At 41.1% G+C, this 21,728-nt stretch overlaps 1 protein-coding gene across 3 annotated transcripts in view; it reads right to left on the bottom strand.

Annotated features, from left to right (window-relative positions):
* Positions 1-19,479, bottom strand: part of cpeb4b (cytoplasmic polyadenylation element binding protein 4b) — a 32,728-nt gene extending 13,249 nt beyond the window's left edge. The window contains exons 1-4 of one of the 3 annotated variants that reach the window (XM_044221906.1): positions 19,015-19,479; positions 16,927-18,167; positions 5,424-5,514; positions 533-583 (exon numbers count right to left, since the gene is read on the bottom strand). In XM_044221906.1, coding sequence (XP_044077841.1) covers positions 533-583; positions 5,424-5,514; positions 16,927-18,120 — 1,336 coding nt within the window. In that variant the 5' untranslated portion in view covers positions 18,121-18,167; positions 19,015-19,479. The remainder of the gene's footprint in view (positions 1-532; positions 584-5,423; positions 5,515-16,926; positions 18,168-19,014) is intronic. The other 2 variants (XM_044221907.1, XM_044221908.1) reach the window with 2 other exon arrangements.
* Between the last annotated feature and the right edge of the window lie 2,249 nt (positions 19,480-21,728).

Below are 21,728 nucleotides of genomic sequence, written 5' to 3'. Positions count from 1 at the left end.
GCGAGTGTGGAAATGACAATTTTATGTTGACATTTACACAACAGAGGGGCACTGAGGAGACACACAATTTTTTGGTTAGATTCAATCCCAGGCGAGCAAGGGCACACAAGTCACCTGACACAAACACTCAAGGTTATTCTCACACCATCCAACTATCTCCACCTGCAGTACTTCGTTTTTCTTTGTTAAATCTCTATCTAAATGACACAGAGTCACAAAAGCCACTAATATTGGATGAATCATACTTATATATATACTACATATGTCCACATAGGTGCAGAAAAGCTGACGTGATTTAAAGGTGGGTGCATATTTTCTGATTAATGAGCGATTTTAATTTAGTTTCAAGGACAACGCCATTTAAAAAAGATGTCCTCTTAAAAAATGAATGAAAACTTGACATTTAATAAAATTATGTTTTAAAGAATATTGGATCATTTTTCTTTTAATTTGTCAAAATAAACTCCTAATGATTTTATTCCCTAATTTTTTATGTGGGCCCTTGAGAACCTGAGTATGTTGCCATACATACCATTGAGGGGCAGAGGGTTGTCCCCTCCTGGATGGGGGAATCCCAGACGACCTGCACAGGGAGACACAGAACAGAAATATTTAACATGATGGGGCCTACATTTTACTAAATGTGACTCACGGAGGGATACAGAGTTTTAAAATCATGAAAAGAAATCCAGAAAGTTACTCTTCTGTCAGTCTGTCAACGAATGGATTAAATCTGAATATATCAGGCCGATGTTTTATGCTATGATTCATTATTCTAAACAAAAACCTCTCTGTTTCAGTTGGAATGAAGAAGATGAAAACACTACAAATATTACAGGAGTTTCTCCAGAAAATATCCTCTGCCCCAGGCTTTTTGAATGAATGTGGTGATCATTGTTTAAGGCCCATTTTGAGATTCAACAGAGACTCTGGTATGTCTGGTGGCAACCACAGAAATTAAATTATGGCTAAACAATTTGAGGAAAGATAGCACCACTATCAGTTAAGCGGTTCGTAATTTGACAAACGGCTCTTGATGTTTGCTACATGTGCAGAGACTTACTTTTTATCAACAAGTCTGTACACATTGTAGGACATATTCCAAATTAATTTTGCACGGTTTTGGTTTGAAAATTTTACTGCTTTGTACAAAAGAACATATTGAACATTGGGTGTTTCAGACAGTTCATTAAGAGTGTTCATTCAGAACAGGCTGTGGATATAACAGACACAAGCACACCGAGTGTTGCTTCCACATCAATCCCATTAGAAACTACATCTGTGGGACACCAACCATCTCTTTCCCTCTCATCGAACTCCATTTCGCTATTTCCACCACTCTCTCTTTCTCTGAGCCTCATATCATACATTTTACACTGAGCCATTTGCCAGGCCTGCACGCACACACACACACCCACACAAATGCATGTTATGATGCCAAACAAGCTTCAAAGTTATGCAAGGCCCGCTTTATGCAGAGGGATAATGAGATGAAAGAGACGAAATAGTACAACCATTGTTGTATGGGTACAGACCGCCCCGTGATTGGTGTATTCCGATGCCTCGGTCACATGGAAATCTGCTGGCCCCTCCCCCACACCTCGCCTATTGAGCTTAACAGTACACGGTAGATGTGGTGCATAAAAACAGAGCTAGGACTTACAGACCACAGAAACCAGGACGGACCACCCGTGGCTTCGGGAGCTACGATACTATAGATTTACATACATTCAAGCACATTCATCACAGTCTGGACATTATCTGCATCAAAATACACTCAGTAAAATGCTCAGTTTAATCAAAATAGGTGCCAACCAAAACCAGATTACACAGACAAGCTCTATTCCTCTAGACTGCACTACAGAATTCAACAGTTTATCTCCCTCTGTAATTTAGCTTAGTAATATACTATATGTGCGGATAGGTGCACCACCCAAAATCAAAGTCCATCCACAACCCGTCATATTGGATTTTAAGAGCCTTTAATAGTCTCTGAGGAGCAAGTGTGCAGGCAAGTAAGTACACCACATCCCTCTGTGTCTGCAGGGTTGTGTGTGCCCGTTATGTGAACCTCATTTGCATGCTGCTGGCTGCTACATGTACAGCACAGTAACAGTTATAGCACATGCATGCACAAGCACACACAAGGCAGTGGTGTGTCTGTGTGTCTGTGTGTCTGTGTGGTGGCTGAACAGAGGGATCCTTTCTGTCAGTCTGGACAATGCTGGAAGCAATTCAAAGCCACTTCTACTGTAGACATTTTGCCTCGCCTTTTCCCTGGCTTCATCGCTCTCACTTTGTTCAATATGTTTGGCTGGAATGATAAATTTGCGCTCTGCTTACATGTAACTAAATGTGTTTGTGTATGCACGCCGCCTGTGTATATTAAATTTGAGTGTACATGCATGTATGTGTGTGACAGAGCAGGAGAGATCAAGAGACAGTTGGCCTGGAGAAGAGTAAGCGCTCAAAGAAAATGTGCTGTAATTATGTTTTTCTTTTTACTTGCTGCTGTGAGGGAAAAAGGAAAGGACTCACTTAAGTCACTGTTACACTTGGCACAGCCTGGACTATAATTATGAAAACAAGGAATTAATAGAATAATATTTTGTAGCAGGCCAAGGGCTACAAGACAACAAAAGATAAGTAATATGGGATGGGATATGGTGTGATGCATCATGTGAAAGCAGTAAAGAATGGGGTACTGTATCAGTACAAATCTGAAGAGGATGGCTAAAGAAAGATTAAGAAAAATGAGGAGTGAGAGGAAGCATAAACATGACTTGATATGATATATTGCAAAAAGCGTAGAATGAATTTAAAAGATAGAAGATTAATTTGCTGTATCACACGTAAACACTGCCAGACTATCTTCCCTCAACAAAGATAAACAGAGCTATACCATAAATGGACAGAACATTCACACACAACTGTTATAGGAAGTATGTAATTTCATCATAATTTCAAAACCCGATATGGTTTGATTTCGAATGAAGCAGAAGCTTGGGGTTTTCAATTTTGAAAAAAAACATTTTTCGTCTTCTGGTGCCAAGCTCTTGGATCTAACAGTCGTAGGAATCTGTGCCAGCATGGCTGAAGCTAAGATACCAAAACGTGGCTAATGAGGTAACCTTCCAGGCTTCCTCTCTTAATATTGAGGGAAGATTTACTTTGGTTTGACAGCAGAACATTAGATCACAGCTGGATGTGGCTGAGCCCAGTGGGTTTGAGGCTGAAATATATACGAGGTGATAGTGAAGTGTCTGGAGCTCAGAGTTGTAACTCTTCTTGTTATTCTGGTAGTGAAACTGGTAGATGTGTGTTTTACATGGATGCGCCTTTTTTGTAGAACACACAGCAGCATATTCATTCAATATGATTAAACCGGGGTCAAGGAGTAATGCATGTACATGTTTGATTTTCATTTTCTGCACAGTGACATTTAAATGTTCAAAACAGAAAGTGATTACATTTTCTTTGTCATCAGACATACTGTACATGCAGACTAGAAAAGGAAAACAATATATTGTCACTGTCATTTGGGGATCTTTTGTACTGAGGTTTAAGCTCATACAGAAAGCTAAGGTCATCGATTTCGGGTATCCATTAGACTACGATAACCTTAAAAAAAAGACGGTTGTGCAGTAGTCGTTATATTAAGCCCTGTAAAAAAATTACTAAGAAATGTGGCTGACAACTTAAATTCTAGTCTATAACCAAGCAAGCACCAGTGTTTCCTTTTAAAGGTGTTTCCATTCAAACAATGATCACTTACTACTCCTACAAGCTACTCCCTCTTGACCAACAGTCAATTACACCCTCTAAACCAATAAACAATAATGGCTACCTGCTGTAGTCAACAACACATTTCTGGGTTACCATTGACCAATGTTGCCTAACACCATTCAGCCAATAACAGACATTGGCTAGTCTCTATCAGTCAATAACCAAGTGAGTTAGAGTCCAATTTCCAATGGATGATTCTCTTTTTCAGCTAATTAGTTGTGTGAGCTCCTACTTAGAATATACACTCATTTGCCAGTTTTATAACTAGTTAGCTGTACCCATTTCTATTATATTATTATTTTTAGTATAAATAACAGAAACACCTGTCAGTATAACGACAACAGCACCACAAACTACATCCTCCAAAATGATCATAAAGTTGAATCAACAACTCTGAACATTGTAACCTTCATGAAGATAAGATATTATTGCAGGACTGCTATATTAGACTGCATTAGTTGTAGCTAGGTGTACCTAATTAACTGGCAACTGAGTGTATACATGTTTGTAAAAATGCACAACAGTAATCATCAAATCCATATGCAGTAGCGAGCTTCAAATACCAGGAATACATTACAATAACCCAGAACTGAAACAGGCTAATAGCTCTTGAAAGGTGCACCTATAGCCTATATCACTTTATAAGCACTGTTTGCTAACAAGCCAAAAGTTTCCTTTTTACACTTTTTCATGGCACACTACAGGTAACAGCAACGGGCATTTGTGTCCATCACATATGTGCCAGACTTTTTGGACAGAAACAACTGTGTTGTCATCATTGTGTTTAGAAAATTGTTATCATCCGTCAAAATGGAAAGCTCTGCATCTGTGATCATTAGAAACTAATGATGGCCAGCAACTTCAGTTCAGATCAGTGGGAGTCCTTCTATCTCTCTCACAAATCCCCTCTTAAATACAAAGCCTAAGCTTCCATCAGCTCTGTATTATCTCTGCGTCTACTTCACAAAATGCATGAGAAAGAGGTCATACTCAGGCACACTTACAAAATGAATTTTCTCACAAGTGAGGAAAATCTTGTGTTTTTGTTTTGTTTTTTTTTAATTTAAAGTGGGAAGAAGAGAGAAGGAAGAGGAAGACAGAGTTGTGAGCTGACTGCTACACAGGCTATAATGTTCATCATAACATCAAAAGAAGCCACACTCTCTCGTTATCTGACCTGTGGAGGAAGTGAAACTTCTCTGCTAAGAATTTAGGTGTTAAATTGTGAATAAGTGTAAGTTTGTGAGCAGTTATCAGTTCTATCTTCAAGTGTAACGCTCCTACGGGATGCTTGGCCAATGAGATACAATCGTAACACACACATATCTTTATCCCATATGTTTGATGTTAATTTTAAAGAGTAAGGTCGATTAACATTTATTTCTTTCAATTTATATTTTGAAACAAATTTGAAGTGAGTTGATACATATCATGGATAAACAATAAGTGCACCCATAGTATTAAAAATAATGTAATAATTATGTAGGGAAATATGTCATATCTTTAAGTATGCAAGGGGTGACTATTACTACTGCATTCACATGTACTAAAAATACACAGAGAATATCTGCCGATAACAGAGTGTAAAATGAAAACGGTAGTATTGGTAGTTCTTGATTGACAGCTGGCATCGTCACCTTTCAGGGTGTCCTGCTCAGCCCTCATGATGTCGATCAGGGAGCTCTCCAGCGTGTTCATGTTGAAGCTGTCAAAAGACCTGGTGCGTTCCTAAAGAGAGGAGAGAAAGAGGAGAAACACCATTTACTTTTCTTTACCTGCTTCAAAGCCATGAACACTCTTTACAGTTGACCACCGACCAGGTCAATGGGAACAACTGGAGCAATTTGATTTAGCTACATCTTTTAATGTAACATTGCATCAATTAACCCAAGCTGACCCAAGAGCACACATAAAAAGGAAGGAGACAGCATTCATCTTAATTTACACAAGAAAATATACTGTTTTGCAATTCTGACTGCTTCACACTGACTCTAAACTTAGCCTGAACATTCAGGACCAAGGTAAGCTATTAATAAAAAAGGAGCAGCCAGACACTTTTCCAGTTATTTATGAAGGGTTTTCATTTCATTCTTGCTTTGGCTTGAGCTTATTTCAGAGATATGATTAATTTGTGTCAATACATATTTCTTTCTACCTTGCTTTGATAAATGCAATACCAAAATATTGTGAGGATTTAAATGCATGACGGTCTCTTAATTCTGGCACTTTCTGCATTTGGCCTAAATAGCCTGAGTGACAAACAAAACAAATAAGGAGCAGGCCGAAGTTTTACATAAGCATCACTGGAATCTCAAGTGAATCACTAATATATTCTGCAAACTGAGCTGGATCAACCTTATTAAAAAGATTTTACTTTAGGGCCAGTGGGGTTTTTTTCCTGCTTGAATTTTCTAGGCCTCCTGTTTTCTAGCCACTCAAAAAAGCCCTCCCAGACATCTCTATGGCACAGGTGTGTGAACCATTTGAGTAACAAGGATTTTTACAAGACACTCCTTTGTTGATTAAATCTAATTTCTGTAGTCAACATTTGATCTGTCTTTGTCTTATTTCTAACCACAGTTCCCCTTTTCACACGGTTATTGTGTGTTTAACTGCTGTGTTACTTGCAAAGTTAACTTACTAACTAACTAAGCTATAAACTCAGCAGCATAATGGAAGTCAACAGTAAAACAAGCTGTAGAATCAAGCAGGAGCCGAGCCAATTCTTCAGAGACAGCTTTGTTACCACAACAGGAGCATCCTTGGCATACCAACCATACTGGAAATGCCTGTATGCACCCACAACATGTGTAAACACACACACCCATACAATGTGTATACACAAAATATGCGCACACATCAGAAACACACAAACACACACACACTGTATACTCCAAGTGCCATGCTGATAAGGCTTCTGTCTTGACTCCACCTCAACCAAACAAAATATGCAGCCTCTGACAACAACTTCAACTCTTTTGGTTTCCTTCTATCCAAAACAACCACAATTCAGGCCGACAATGCTGCTGAAGATCACAATATAAAAATCATATCCTTCTTGTTTACATTAACAGTTGGTGCTAAATGTCTTGTGTCCCCACAACATCACATAACTGAATGTCTCATTCCTTCCTCTGTCTCTTCCCCATTTGTCCAGTCATTCTCCAATGCATGCCACCTTAAAAGCAGAAATACCTTAAAAAAAGATTTATATTCCTCATTTATGCATCAGAGATCTCACGCTGCACTTCTGACTAAAATGTTTAGTCGTGATTGTTTTTTTTCTTAAATGTCTGGTCACGACTGAAATAAACTTTTTTCCTACTTTCTGTATCATATCTGTTGTATCAACCACTTGGTTATTTTAAAGTACAGCTGTAAAAAAAATAAATAAAAATAAATAATGTAATTTGTAGAAACCATTATTTAACTACATGCATACGAAGATACTGTCAAAACACTACTCTAAGCCAGTCATTTTATGTAAACACAGTGATATATGTTATAAGGAGTAATTTGTAAAACATACACACATGAGTAATTTAAACACCAGAGTAAAAATATTTAACACAATAGGGAGAAATAGAGCCTGCAAAGAGACGCTTGTGATATATCAAAGCTAAAATACATCTCGAGCTCAGCTTTTGATACGAGATTTAAGTCTGGAAAACATCCCCCAAAAGAGTTGACTGAGCCTGACAAGATGACAGACCAATCAAGGAACTATGAGTTTTTAGATGATGACATACAAACCTTGTAAACAATAAGGTGTTACAGATAATAAAGCTTCACTCTGCAACAGCATGGCCTATTTTTTTCCCCCTAAACTTAATTCAGAAACTTCATTTGGTGCGTGTGAACAGCTGCCATTTATCAAGTTTAAAAATCTCAAGCAAAGACTGGGGTCAGCCCAGCAAGTGGTGCGTTCTCAAAAGACAGATGTCCTTTGTCTATGATACAGCCTACTCGAAAACACATCTGTCTCAAGCAAACGGAAAGTGAGAAGGGACAATTGTGGGCTGATGTTGCCAGGTTAAAAATAGCACAAGAACATTCAACAATAGGAATAAATGACATGGGTGACAGCTTGTTAATTAAAGTAAGATGTAAGAAGTGAAAAGAAAATACAAAATAATACAGAATTGAATGTGCAGCTGTATGTCAAAAAACCTCATGAAAAGTCTGAAAAATGTCCTGACATCAACACTGCGTGAGCTCTGCCCTCAACCTAACAGATAATGGACAGGCCTTGCACAACAAGAATTACCCAACATGCCTGTCAACCTGTAAGTACCCTATCTGTATAGTCAGTCACTCTTTCCACTCACCACTTTGTCTTTCCAACAACATCTATGCCTAACCTCTCTAGTATGTACCCATTTATCCAGCAACCAGGTCACATGCTCGCAAAAAACGACTGTAGGCCGATGTCTGTGGAGAACAGCCTGAAAGCAAAACCACCTTGAGAAGAAAATCTCATAGCACACTATGTTACATCATGAACTCAACAGGGGTCAAATGCTAAAGGGTTCAGAAAAACAGACCTGCGTCAGTGAAGCACATGACCGGGGGTCGGGCAGGCAGGCGACTCACTTCTTATGCTGCATTCACATGGATTCAGGCGAATGGTAGACGGAAGTCTGGACGGCATGGGGAAAAGAAACAAACAGTCCGACGGAATGGCAGGATGGCAAAACGAAACACGCATGACGATATGTTGGTGTGTTGATGTCGTATTGTCTACAAAGAATGGAATAAAATATATTAAATTATTTCGTGTCTATGTAATTATTCAAGTAATGCATATGCAATGCATAGCTATAAAATGCAGCTTTTAAACTTTAAATTCTTTTGCAAACTTAGAATGAATGTTAAATTCCATCCAAAACGTAAATTCCCACAAAAACGTAAGGTCATTCATTCATTTCCTTCACTTGGTGTATCCCTTGTTTGTGTTTGTCTGTTGTCTGTGTCTGTTTGCTTTTCGTTGTCCAGATCGCCCATGTTTTCTCCTTGTGTGAGGGAGCTATGTAACATCCAGTGGTAAATTCCATTGCAGAGCACGGCAAATGCTGGCAATGCTGTCTACCATTACCACTGCCGGTATTCTCTGCCGGCCTCACCTAATTTTACCGTCCTGCTCTCGTCCACTAAAATGATATCCGGTTTGCCGTCTATCGTCTGCCCGAATCCATGTGAATGCAGCATTAATCTACTGTCTGGTGTCTGCAGTGCCTCCCAAAATTCAATAGCTACTTTTACTATCTGATCAGCCAAAGAGCATGGTTGGATGTCTGCCACACTGGCTGGTGAAACAGCCAAACTTCCCAGCTGTAATCAAAATTTTACCAGCGTTCTGGCTGGTGTAGATTTCCAACACTGACTGAAGGAACATGCAAAAACAGAGATGACATGGTAGAAGAACACACCCAGTGTGTTCTCTCTCCTTCAAAACAAATATCAACACAGGGATATAGGCCAGACTGTGTCTACTATTTTCTCATATCCGCCTCAGTATCACATGTGGACTTACTGCTTACGTCAAATAAACCAAACATTCAAAGACAGGGGAAGCAGAAACAAGTGGAGGACTGGTTACTGTGGGAGGTGTACACCACTAGTGAATATATCCTTGCATAGGCAAGCACACAAACACATTACACAAGACAAACACAGATACATGCAATATTTCTGGGATCTGCTGTATTTCTAGAGTTTATGGTATTTCTGTATTATACTATGACAATTGAGCAGAAGCAGTAAGCAGAAGCTCTTCCTGCTCTTGGATGTCATTATTCTTTATTGTACCATCTCCTTGGTACAGTTTTGGTATTTGGTATTTTGGGCGAGTATCGCAGGGTAATCCTATTATATTGTTTCAGAAGAGTAGGAATTCATTTTGTAGCCAATATGGACTCAGTATGGCGGACAGGAGGCCTGGCTGGTGCTCTGCAGTTGCTAAGCATTAGCCTGGAGAGGTGCAGAGGGTGATTAATCATCAGATTCGTGCATCCTTCTCTCTCAACAACTGGCCAGCTGACCAGCAAAGTACTCCCCAACAGATTGCGCACACACAAACACAAACACACACACACACACACACACACACACACACACACACAGTCATAGTCACGCCCAAAGAAAGACACACACACACAGATTAGCTGCAAGCAAGACACACAATTTACAGTGCAGTCCACGTCACTGTATCTATGAAAGCTTGCCCATGCTAACCAAAGGTCATAGGTATAAACATAGAGGACATTGCATGACATGCTATATTATTTGCAGGCAGTGTACCTGAATAAACAGAAAAAATAAAATCAGCACGATGCAGTCTGGTTGAAGCTAAAAGGATTTAAAAGGCGAAACACACCCCCTTTTACCATGACTGTCAATAAAAAAAAGCCGGCATGATGCATTGATTTACGTTAAGCAGTATGGCCTCTACTGAGCCTTGTCGGCTGAATCAACAAACATGTACTGAACTGCTCTACATGCTACATGCATCATCAAATCTGAAATCATCATTTTTTTTAAAAGCAGCGTGTTCTCAGTGGATCAGAGACCGTGCACACATAAAAAAAAATATATATTTTAAAATCAGATGATGGAATCATCCTGTGTTGGCGTTGTGGGACGCATGAAACTCCGAACTGGGCGTTTTAGATTCAATTACCATGGTCTACAGGTTCATTTAGTGTTGTTTTTCAACCAAACATTCCAGTCAATCCAAAGTACATACATTTAGTCGACATGCATACATTTGTTTCTTCTTATAAAGGGGCAATCAGCATATTTTCTTATATGAACAGCTCATCTATTGTCAAAGATATGACAAAATAGTACTGTGATCATTTGGAATTGAGAATATGCTGAAAACCTACTTTCTGGTGAGACTAACTGCATATGGTAGATGATAATTTGCCAACTTTGCCAACAATACTACCTGAAGAATACTAAATGCTAATATGGGTGCTATGGGTGAGCCTGCTTTATATAAAACAACAAACATAATGTAAAGGGCAGCACACATCAGTCATTCGACGTGCATAGCACACACTAGGTAGGTCATACTGACAGAAGAAGTAGTCAACGTACAGTGCCCGGGATGTGCCAATCCGGGTAGAGACGGTGATAAAATAGCTGCTTTTCTGAAGAGACGTCGCCATCAATGTGCATGTTCACAGAGAAAACAATGGATACAGGGATTTTGACGTGCATCATATGCCGCTGGTGTGTGTTGCCCTTAAAACTAGCCTGTAAGTATAACATCAGCTGCATCCTGAGCAGAGACTGTGAATAACCAGCAGAAGGTTGTTCCTTCGTACCATAAAGACTAAGTGAAATGAATGTCAGTTTGAAAGTCTGAGCTAGTGTTGAACCAGAGCGTGCTTATTTCACATACTGTACCTTTAGTCATCACAAAGCCTTGACAGATGATGGTATTGGGCAACTGTACAACCCTACCTAAACATTCACAAAATTAAACCTTTTTAAAATTGCAACTGATTAACTGTGAAATGAAAAAACGGTTGAAATAACAAAATGGACCAGATTGCTTGCAACAGTCTCTCAACTCTAAATAGATTTTAATCTTAAGCACCACAAAACACACCGGGCAACCTACATCAGATTTTGATGACATGAATGATTAAATGCAGCATGCTGTGGGTGATTAATTCAAACATTAATCTTCCATGTCACCTGCCTGTTAATGAAAAATGGAAGTTGAGGGAGGATGAAAGAGTGGAGAAAGCAACAGGGTAAGGGACACAAGAATATATAGCTGCAGTATGAGTTTTCACATTTTTACAGCTTAGAGATTATTTCGACATCCATCTCACCTTTATTGGTGGGAAGGTTGCCGTTTTTCCCTCAATTTTTGTGCTTCTAATCACATCCCTGAGACAATGGAGAGAGAGAGGAAGCTCAAAGCAAAGAAGGGAAGGGGAAAATGGCAGATGAAAGAAAGGGGATGATGGAGAGAGGGAAAGCGAGTAGTGAGGTAAGGCAAAGTAAAAAGAGGGCAGGAAAGGGAAGCAGGTAGAGCTTTTGATGCTTGCGATTATGTTTCTTCCTGGTCAAAGTATTTCAAAGGCCTGCTATGACATTAAGTACCCCCAACTGTCAAAAACAACCTATTACACAGTGTTAGCTGAATGTGTGCATTTGGGGTGTAACAGGAGTGACAGAGCCAGGGGTCCCCAACAGTATTTTCACTGCTTGGGGATTACACTGAACCGACTCCTTTATTGTATGCAGTGAGCTAGGCTAAATACAATATGACACTTCCACATAGACTCTGCTTTGTCTTCTTCCTTTGCTAAGACACATGTGCAGAAGACATAGGCCAGGGACTAATTAGGGCTCATGCACACATGGGTATGTGCACATACACACACACATTGCACACAAGCGCTCTTTCTTCCTGTTTCAGAGCGTCTGTCAAGGGTGTGAGAAGGGCACAATGAGGCTGTATGAGCAGCAGAGTTATGTGCTTGGCAGCACAGCTCAGGCCAACTAAAAAACATTTCTCTCATCTCAACACCAATGTCACAAGGCCGAGAGGTAATGGCTGAAACCTCGGGCTTCGACAGCTTGATGACTCGGAGTGTTTGTTCGTAGATGTACATGCGTGCAAGAGAATTTGCATGGACACATTATGAATACAGAAAGGAATGCTACCTGGAAAGCATGAAGCTTGTAAGTAAACCTTACAGCTTCAACATGATCCTGTCCTCATCATGCCAAACACAGGCACTATCACTGTTTTCCAACTGAAACTTGTCTAAAGATCTGTCACATTGCTTAGATGGCCTTTCAAACAATCAGATGTTGAACAGAGGCAGAAAGCTCAAGTCAGACAACATTTGTTTCCAGTGCAGTCCTGAAGAGGTAGTTTAATAACGTACCTACATATAACAGCACTGTAAAAGGCTGCAGTATATCGACACTACACAAACAGTGAGGAGGGAGCTGTAACCAACAGTTGCCCAAATAGCTTACTGAGACAATATCCTGTCCTGGCTTACTCCCTTTCAGGCCCTGCAGTGGCCAAATTTACCAATCTGAATCAGCCCAGTACACCTGACACAGCAGCAGGTGAGGAATTAGGGAACAGGGAAAGAAAAAAATTTGCGTGGGTTTTCTCCAGGTACTCCGGTTTCCTCCCACAGTCCAAAGACATGAAAGTTAGGTTAATTGGTGACTCTAAATTGCTCATAGGTGTGAATGTGAGCCTGTGTCTCTATGTGTCAGCCTTGTGATTTACTGGCGACCTGTCCTGGGTGTACCCCGCCTCTTGCGCGATGTCAGCTGGCTCCAGTCCCCCCGCAACCCTCAAGGATAAGCGAGTATAGCTAATGTATGGATGGGTAGATGGGTGGAAAAAAAAGAAAAGCAAGAGAGAAGAAAGGGGAAGGCTTTCCTGGCATTTAAAAAGACCCAAACTTCTGGTCTGAAGCTAGCTACTAGCTGACCAGTGTATTAGCAGTTAGCAGCAGTGTGCCTGGCCTGGAGCCCATCCCAAATACTAAAGTTGCTCTAATACAGCAGTGGCCCTGCCTGCTGCAGCAACAGCCACAGTACTGGAACATTTTCTCCCTCTGTGTGCCATGGTGCTGTACACAAGTTTGGATAAAATATCCACCAAATGGCATACGGCCTTGTTCTCAAATTGCATCTACACATTTGCTTATATACATACAAATGAACGCCATTGCCCAAGGCAATCGCAAGATAATGCCAAACTCCATGAAAGTGGGCAGAGCGAGGGATCTTAGCTTTAGCAGCTAGCCGTTGTAACAAACCTGGCCAGTGGCATATTCCTGTTTTAATGTGTGTTCCTGTCTACTGAATAGCATCTAACTGCAAATGTTACAGAAGTGTTACTTTATGGGAGTCAGCTACCTGCTTAGTCTCTGTAGAGTTGTGTGTCACAATCATCTAAGCCAAAATGGTACAAAGAAACTAACACTATGACGAGCTTTCTTTGAGTGTACACAGGCAGAACATTGGGAATTCTAAAGAAAAAGCTACTGATCCTTCACCTGTTGTGTCAGTGCTAAAATGGAAACTATGTGAGGCAGTTGGAGAAAGCTTATAGTGAAACATTGTGACAACAGTTCCTCCTGGGGTCCGTTTGGTTCACAGTTACAGGAGCTACAGTACTACAATTACCAAACCAGGGGGCACCTTGTGTAAGGCAAAATGTGTCATCAGTCATCTGAACAGTGCATGATCTCGACAAGCACTGACAGGCATCATTTTGAGTAGTTTTTAAAAAAACAAAAAAAGGTTTTGTTCTAATGGTTTTGGCTAGAGCAATTCCTAGGCCTAATGGCCTACAGATTTTTAAGATTGAACTACACTGAGGAGGCCTCTGACAAACAAACTTGACACTTGGTTGCCTGTGTAATAATTTAACAGTGGTTTCTATAGTGACAGCTTCAATGCTGCAACATCATCTATATGCCTACACCAAAATGACACATTTTCCAATTCAATTACAGGGGGTGGAACAATACAGTCAGCTTATGGTTCAGAAAAACACATGATATATGGTTCATATTTTGATACACTTACAATATTCTTTACAAGCTGGAAACAAACACCTTAGTTAGACCAAACCCTAATTTCCAAAGCATTTGTGGTGAATGCTTCCTAGCAGTTGCAGTATAAAACATGAGGAAATATTCAGAAGCAAAATTAATCCAGACGTCACTGGAAGATGTGAACATAGGAAAAACAATACAGATCCGCATTCAGCAGCTCAAAATGACACTAAAAAGCAATCTGCTTTAGTTGAAAATGTTTACCTTGAGCAAACATTTGCAATTATGTCAAGCTCTACTACTCCCTAAACGCATAGATACAGGAGCAGAGAGGAGAGGTTCTGGAGGAAAAGCTAGAAAATAGTCCTTTTGAAATCAGTCGGGCTGAGACGTCACACACAGAGACGATGCTTGTTGTCACTGCAAATGTCTGTATTGTGAGTCAGGGAACTCGTCCATTGGTGCTCAAAATATTGTGCTGTTTTATATCACCTCACAACTTTCAATTACAAGTCCAATAGTTTAAAGGTTAAGTATCAATGTACAACTTCATTGCTTAACAGCCATCTTCATATTATTTCTAATCTAGGCCTATATTATCAATTCCTTGTTCTTTGTAAATGGGTTACACTGACATAATCAGTCTTACACACACAGTAACGCCATTCTATGTCCATCCTCCATCTGCCCTTGCAGTATCAAGAGGGGAGGAGGACAATGCTACTTTTGCTGATCTGATTCAACCACAAGGAAGAGCAACATACTGCAGCTACACTAATGCTAGCTTTAGCTTGAATGGAGATGTAACAGAAGGGACTCTCAGCAGCTCAAAATGGACGCAGAATTACATTTCTGATGAAAGAGAATCCGCTAACAGAGCTAGGTGCTAATTGCATCTATACCCTTTTTTATGTAGCACCTACCATCATTCACTGTTGCTAAGTAAGTTGTGAATTTATATTGAAATATGCTGCTTGTAAGAGTTGATTTCACAACAATATGACTCCAAAATATTAACAAGGATTAGGCCCTAATGATTTACAACAGGTCAGATATGAACCTGACCCCATGACTACCTACAGCAATTAGGCTGTTAGCTAGTGGTAAATTGTTGCTAAGAGGTAAGCTTTGCTACTTCAGCAAAAATACCCAAGACATGTCAGGACATGTCATGTCAGAACAACATCCTTTCTGTTTGGCCTGTGGTGCACTGTGAGTTATTAATTGCAAGTGTAGATAATGAAATACCTGGAAAGGTCACAGCACGCATCACTTTCTAAATTTTAAATTGAGTTAATTTGCTAGATTGGAGGTTTTGAAAGAAGAAAACGGCTTAATAAAAATAGAGATTATGACTTAGACTTGCACCACAGATGGACATTGGCCAGGAAATGAAGTAGCCCTTCAGTGGTGGTCTTTAAGGCCAATTAGTAATGCTGTTAGGCTATTGACAGACTGCTGAAACAATAAAGGCAAGCAATCACTCAGACATTTTAATACTATCTACCCCATTCAAGATGACATTGGGAACCAATGGCAACCAAGTAAGTATGAGTGACCAGAAGTTAATTTGACAGAGCAAAAGAAACATTGTCCAAAGGTAAAGAGTCAAAGGATATGTATAGCACTTAAAGAAACCTTTCATCAGGTCATCAGACCTAGGCGTATAGCAACCTTCCTCTCTAAACCCCCGCCTCTTGTAACGACTGACACAATCAATCATGAGCTAGATCAATAAAATTAATTTATCGCCATGCTCCCTTTACCTCTTTTCCATCAATCCTATCGGCTGTTTTCTACATCTGATAATACAATTATTCGAGTCATCTTCATTTTGTGTGGACCCGGCTATCAAAATTACACTATGAATAGGCTGGCATTTTGAAAACGAGTTGCTAGGCTATGGCAGCCACGACTTGGGTGATTAATAAAGCGGTAATCCTAAAAAATCATTAGAGGCTCGGGCAATCAATCTACAGTATTATGCCGTTTTTTTTGTTGATTTTTTTTGGTTCTGGCTGGAATAAAAGATGTCGTCTTAAATCTCAGTCAATCTTGGCCGTCCATTCCCGTGACCGTTCTCCTCACACCCTCTCTGCCTTTCCCCATTCCTAAACTCCCTCTCCTATTTCCATATCCCCATCTTTTGCTCTCCATCCATGATGCCTCCCCCACTCCCCATTCTTCCCCTCCAACCCCCCAGCTCATATAGGTGGCACACACCACTGCAGTGACCTCATTAGTCATCATCAGGGACATACAGCTGTGGAAGTACAAAGCCCAACGACTGATTTCTAAGCTAACACGGTAACAAATGCATCATATAAATCCATGCCCTCCCCCCCATGCCTAAAAATAGCAGCTATACCACATACTGTAATAAAATTAACAGCTAACATAAATGACACACTGATGTTTAATCATTCAGGCAGCAAGCGGCCACTGCTGAAAAATATTACCACACAAAAGCATGAACACACACAGTGCACACAGAAAAAAGCAGCACAATGTATTAGTTAGTGAACAGAACAGTTATCAGAATTATTGCTAAATCATACAATGAGACTATCACAGGTAAACTGACCTGAAAGGGGAAGATGTTATCACTGCGGCCGACTCCATCATCCATCCAGGACTTGGGGTTGAAGCCTGCGGGGCTGTTTCGAGGGTACTTCTGGGATGCCACATGGTTGTTAGGGAAGGTCTTCTTCAGTGGAGAGATAGAGTTGATGGGGGTCATCCCACCGTTCAGCCCTCGGCGATAATCTCTGCCCTGAGACCCTCCCCAGCCGCCGCCACCACCACTACCATAGCCTCCTCCGGGACTCCAGGAGGTGGAGGAGCCGGGAGAGGGAGAGGGGCTCTGGTAGCTGGCTGGACCCCAGGGGGACGGGGGCTTGTTCAGGCTGTTGGACAAATGCGGCAACTGGCTGAAAGCCGGATTCCTGTGCGGAAAGGGCGGTGGAGGGTGTGGAGAGGCCGGGGAGCGCCGCTGCTGCTGGTGTTGGTTGTGGGGGTGTTGGAAGTGGGGGTGTGGTGGGGGAGCCGGGTGGTGCTGGGACAAGGCCGCCGCCGGTCCGATCTGGGGGGAGAAGTTCCCACCAAACCCTGGACTGACATGGTGTGAGAAGTTCTGGAACAGCAGGGGCCCGTTGTTGGCAGAGGCCGGGTTGAAGAAGCTGACGTCCTCATTGATGATGGTTGATGGCGCCGGGGGGATGGCAGCTGACCAGTTGTTGAAGCCAGTAAGTGATGACGAGGTTGTACTGGACTGGACTGGGCCAGTTCCCCCAAGACCAGACGTCTCTTGGTAATCAAAGCCTGTCAGGACAGGAGACTCAAGACGTAGCTGCTTCTCCTTTCCGTTACTTCCTTCAGACACGCCGCTGTCTGTCTTGGCTTCATCTGACCGGGCTTTTTCCAGTTCTGAAATGATCCCACCACCACTTCCACCCTCCTGGTGACTCCCAGGGGACAACTGCTGCTGCTTTTCTTGCGTTTCTTGCATTTCCTGTTGCTGCTGTGCTTTGGGCTTCTCTGGGCCCCCCAGGATTTCGTCTTGCACGCTGTTGTGGGTGGCAGAGGCAGGGAAGAGCCAGGGAGAGCCTCCCGTGGTGCCATTCCCTGCAGCTGTGGTGCTGTTTATGAAAGCAGCAGGGCTCTGCGACACATTTTGGTGGTGGTGTGGGGGCTGCAGATGCGGGTGGATTCGGACCGGGAATGCAGACTTGTTGCCAGTGTTGTTTTGAACTAGGACTCCAAACCCGTAATCCCCCATTTGTGTTCTCCCCCCACACACAAATGCTATCCCGTGATCGTTTGGTCCTATTGAGAGAAGAGCACACAGGATGGCATGCACAGAGTTAGCAGTCAGCCCCTCTCATTCCACTATGGATCAACGGATTTAGAAACAACTAGATGATGGCCATAGACATTTTCTAGTGACATAAAAGATATTGTGTCTGCTGGGTCTGTTTTACTCCCTCAGAGAATTCCTAGACATGATAATCACACAACATTGTCATGAATGAGCTCATTCTTGCCCTGAACAATCTACCCTTATTACTCTGGGCAGTTGAAAAAAAGCCAACCAGTTAACGTTACATCTTTAGCTAATTATAACCCCGTGACGTTGCCAGCTTGTAAATCTACAGCTGAGCTGCTGGCAGCCACCAATATAGCTGGAAACACCGCTGTGTCGAGCCGACAAATTCTCCATTTGTAGACGTTTTCATAACGCAAACCAACTGACAGACAATTTATTACCCGTAGTATAACCTTAAAGAGAACACAACAGCACAAAATATCACTGAATGTTGAAAATATTAACAATAAACCGACAAAACGTTCAGAAGAAAAAAACTCGACCTTGTTTGACAGCTGTCAGGAGTCTATGGAGTCCAACCTCGAAATGTATCAGATATAACTGTTAAGTCATACCCTTGTTTACTTTGATCGAAATACGCCCAATGAATAGTGTCACACATTTTGGTTCATATTACATTTTTACACCTGACGTAACAGTCGACAGTCAAGCGGTTTAAATCAACTAGATATGTTAGCTGGCAGCTAACATTTCCATCCGTTGCTAACATTAGCTAGCTTTTAACCGTTAGCACGAATGCTAGCTAGCTGGACAGGCTGAATACAGGCGAATAAAATCTCTTTTCACCTTCTGATCACCACCTTCGACCTCGGCGATGTCTTTGTCGAGATCCTTCCCTCGGGTTGAGAGCAAGGTGGTGTCCTTGAAAAATATAGTACGTTAAGCAAAGCTTTTCAGAGGCGTTTTGATAGCTGACTCGTACAGTGCAGTCGGTCAGCTTTTTTTCTCCCTTCTCCTGACGTGTCCTGCCTGCTCAATGACACAGCTCTCTATCTGCTGACTCTAATCTGGACTGTGTAATCAAAGGGCTTTGTTAACGTGGCAACGTGTGAAATATATCCGGCCGCTGTTCTTTCACAAGCCTTATTCTATCGGTTTCATTGTTCGTTTGATTTTCAGTATATTTTTCTCGCTAACTGTCTTTCCTACAGAGCCAGCCGATTCCTGTGTGCTTCTTGGCTGCCCCTCTCTCCTGGAACCGACCGTGGCCGAATGACAGCGAGAGATCGACCGAGACACACTTCCGCTTCTAGCACCACCCTTTCCACCGTGACCACTCCCTCCGAGAGCCACACCTCGATATACGATTGGCCGGACGACCGGAAGCCTCGCCCAATTTCTACAACATTTAACGGCCATGCACCAATAATACATCCATGACATCCATAAGTACTGCCCACTGAGGTCAGAAATTATACAAAAAAAAAAAAAAGATTCCTCCCAGCACGGTCCTGTCCTTTCACGATGCAGCCGGTATCAGGTCGTGAGAAAACTGAGATACCCAACCCCCCTCGAAAGGATGGCAATGCCTCAGAAAAAGAGCATCCTTGGCCCATGCTCTTTGATCTCATGCTGCTGCATCGTAAATGTGGAAATGAAACAGGAAGGTGGTAGATGGAATTTCAATAGCTGTTCTTGTTGTTCATAGTATCCCCTTTTCTATGTTGACCCTATTCTGATCTATTTGTACTATATATATAAATATTTATATATTTATATATTCCATATGACATGAATTCTACTTTTATGATGCCTATTATGTTCAATTTCTGTTGACTCTGCCATAGGGGTGTTGATTGAATTCTGTTCTTTAGCACTGAGGTCATAGTTAGTGCTGGTGTTATACTGGTGTTTCTATTATTCCCCCCTCATGTAAGTAAATATGAAAAATGAAAAATTAGAAACACCTCTCAAAATAATGTAGTACAAAGCCCAACGACTGATTTCTTAGCTAACACGGTAACAAATGCATCATATAAATCCATGCCCTCCCCCCATGTCTAAAAATAGCAGCTATAGCAGATACTGTAATAAAATTAACAGCTAACATAAATGACACACTGATGTTTAATCATTCAGGCAGCAAGCGGCCACTGCTGAAAAATATTACCACACAAAAGCATGAACACACACAGTGCACACAGAAAAAAGCAGCACAATGTGTTAGTTAGTGAATGGAACAGTTAAAATAATTTGAACAGAACAGTTTCAGCAATAATTCTGAATAATCAGAAATATTGCTAAATCAATGAGACTATCACAGGTAAACTGACCTGAAAGGGGAAGATGTTATCACTGCGGCCGACTCCATCATCCATCCAGGACTTGGGGTTGAAGCCTGCGGGGCTGTTTCGAGGGTACTTCTGGGATGCCACATGGTTGTTAGGGAAGGTCTTCTTCAGTGGAGAGATAGAGTTGATGGGGGTCATCCCACCGTTCAGCCCTCGGCGATAATCTCTGCCCTGAGACCCTCCCCAGCCGCCGCCACCACCACTACCATAGCCTCCTCCGGGACTCCAGGAGGTGGAGGAGCCGGGAGAGGGAGAGGGGCTCTGGTCCAGCCATATATATATATTTATATATTCCATATGCCATGAATTCTACTTTTATGATGCCTATTATGTTCAGTTTTTGTTGACACTGTCATAGGGGTGTTGACTGAATTCTCTTTTTTAGCACTGAGGTTATAGTTAGTGCTGGTGTTGTACTGGTGTTTCTAATATTCTTCCCCCCTCATGTAGGTAAATGTGAAGAATAAAAAATTAGAAACACTTCTCAAAATAACATAGTCCAGTACAACACCACCTTTAATTATGACCTCAATAATAAACATACAGTATAACAATGTCAACAAAAACTGAACATATGAGCTTCGTAAAGATAGATGTTATGGCAGGACTGTTTTATTGGATTGCATAAGATTGTACAGGTGTACCCAATAAAGAGGACACTGAGTGTATATTACATGTATATATACTATATATATACTGTATATATAACTATACTATTAAAATCCTAATAAATAATTAATAATAGTTATTAATAGTTTTAACTCTGTCACAAAAAAATACACACAGCTTACACAAATATGTATACACTGTAATTGTACACACCATATTGTGGGACGTATCCCTTACAAAAAAGCAACATTTTTCAACTTATTTAAATTAATAATATTACATACCCCTGAAAAACATATGTGCTTATATGAATTTGTCACATGTATTGTCATATTTTACATGTGGAATATATGTGAAAATGACATTATATCACTTGCAAATATTGTCAAAACATTTGCCTACATGTGAATTTTTCACCAGTGAAATGGTGTTCCACATATGATAAACGTGTGAAATATGTTTCATATATGATACATTTTCATATGCATTTTCATTAGACATTTTGGTAGCAGTCTCACACTGTTACATATGAAGCTACTGACTTCCAGGAGTCTTGTCGTCATTGTGAGATTGGAAAGCAACAGATATAACATGATTCAG

This window comes from Siniperca chuatsi, linkage group LG14 (assembly GCF_020085105.1).
Source record: "Siniperca chuatsi isolate FFG_IHB_CAS linkage group LG14, ASM2008510v1, whole genome shotgun sequence".
Taxonomy (NCBI): domain Eukaryota; kingdom Metazoa; phylum Chordata; class Actinopteri; order Centrarchiformes; family Sinipercidae; genus Siniperca; species Siniperca chuatsi.
Note: the sequence above shows the minus strand (reverse complement) of the source record. Positions and strands in the feature narration are given on the sequence as shown.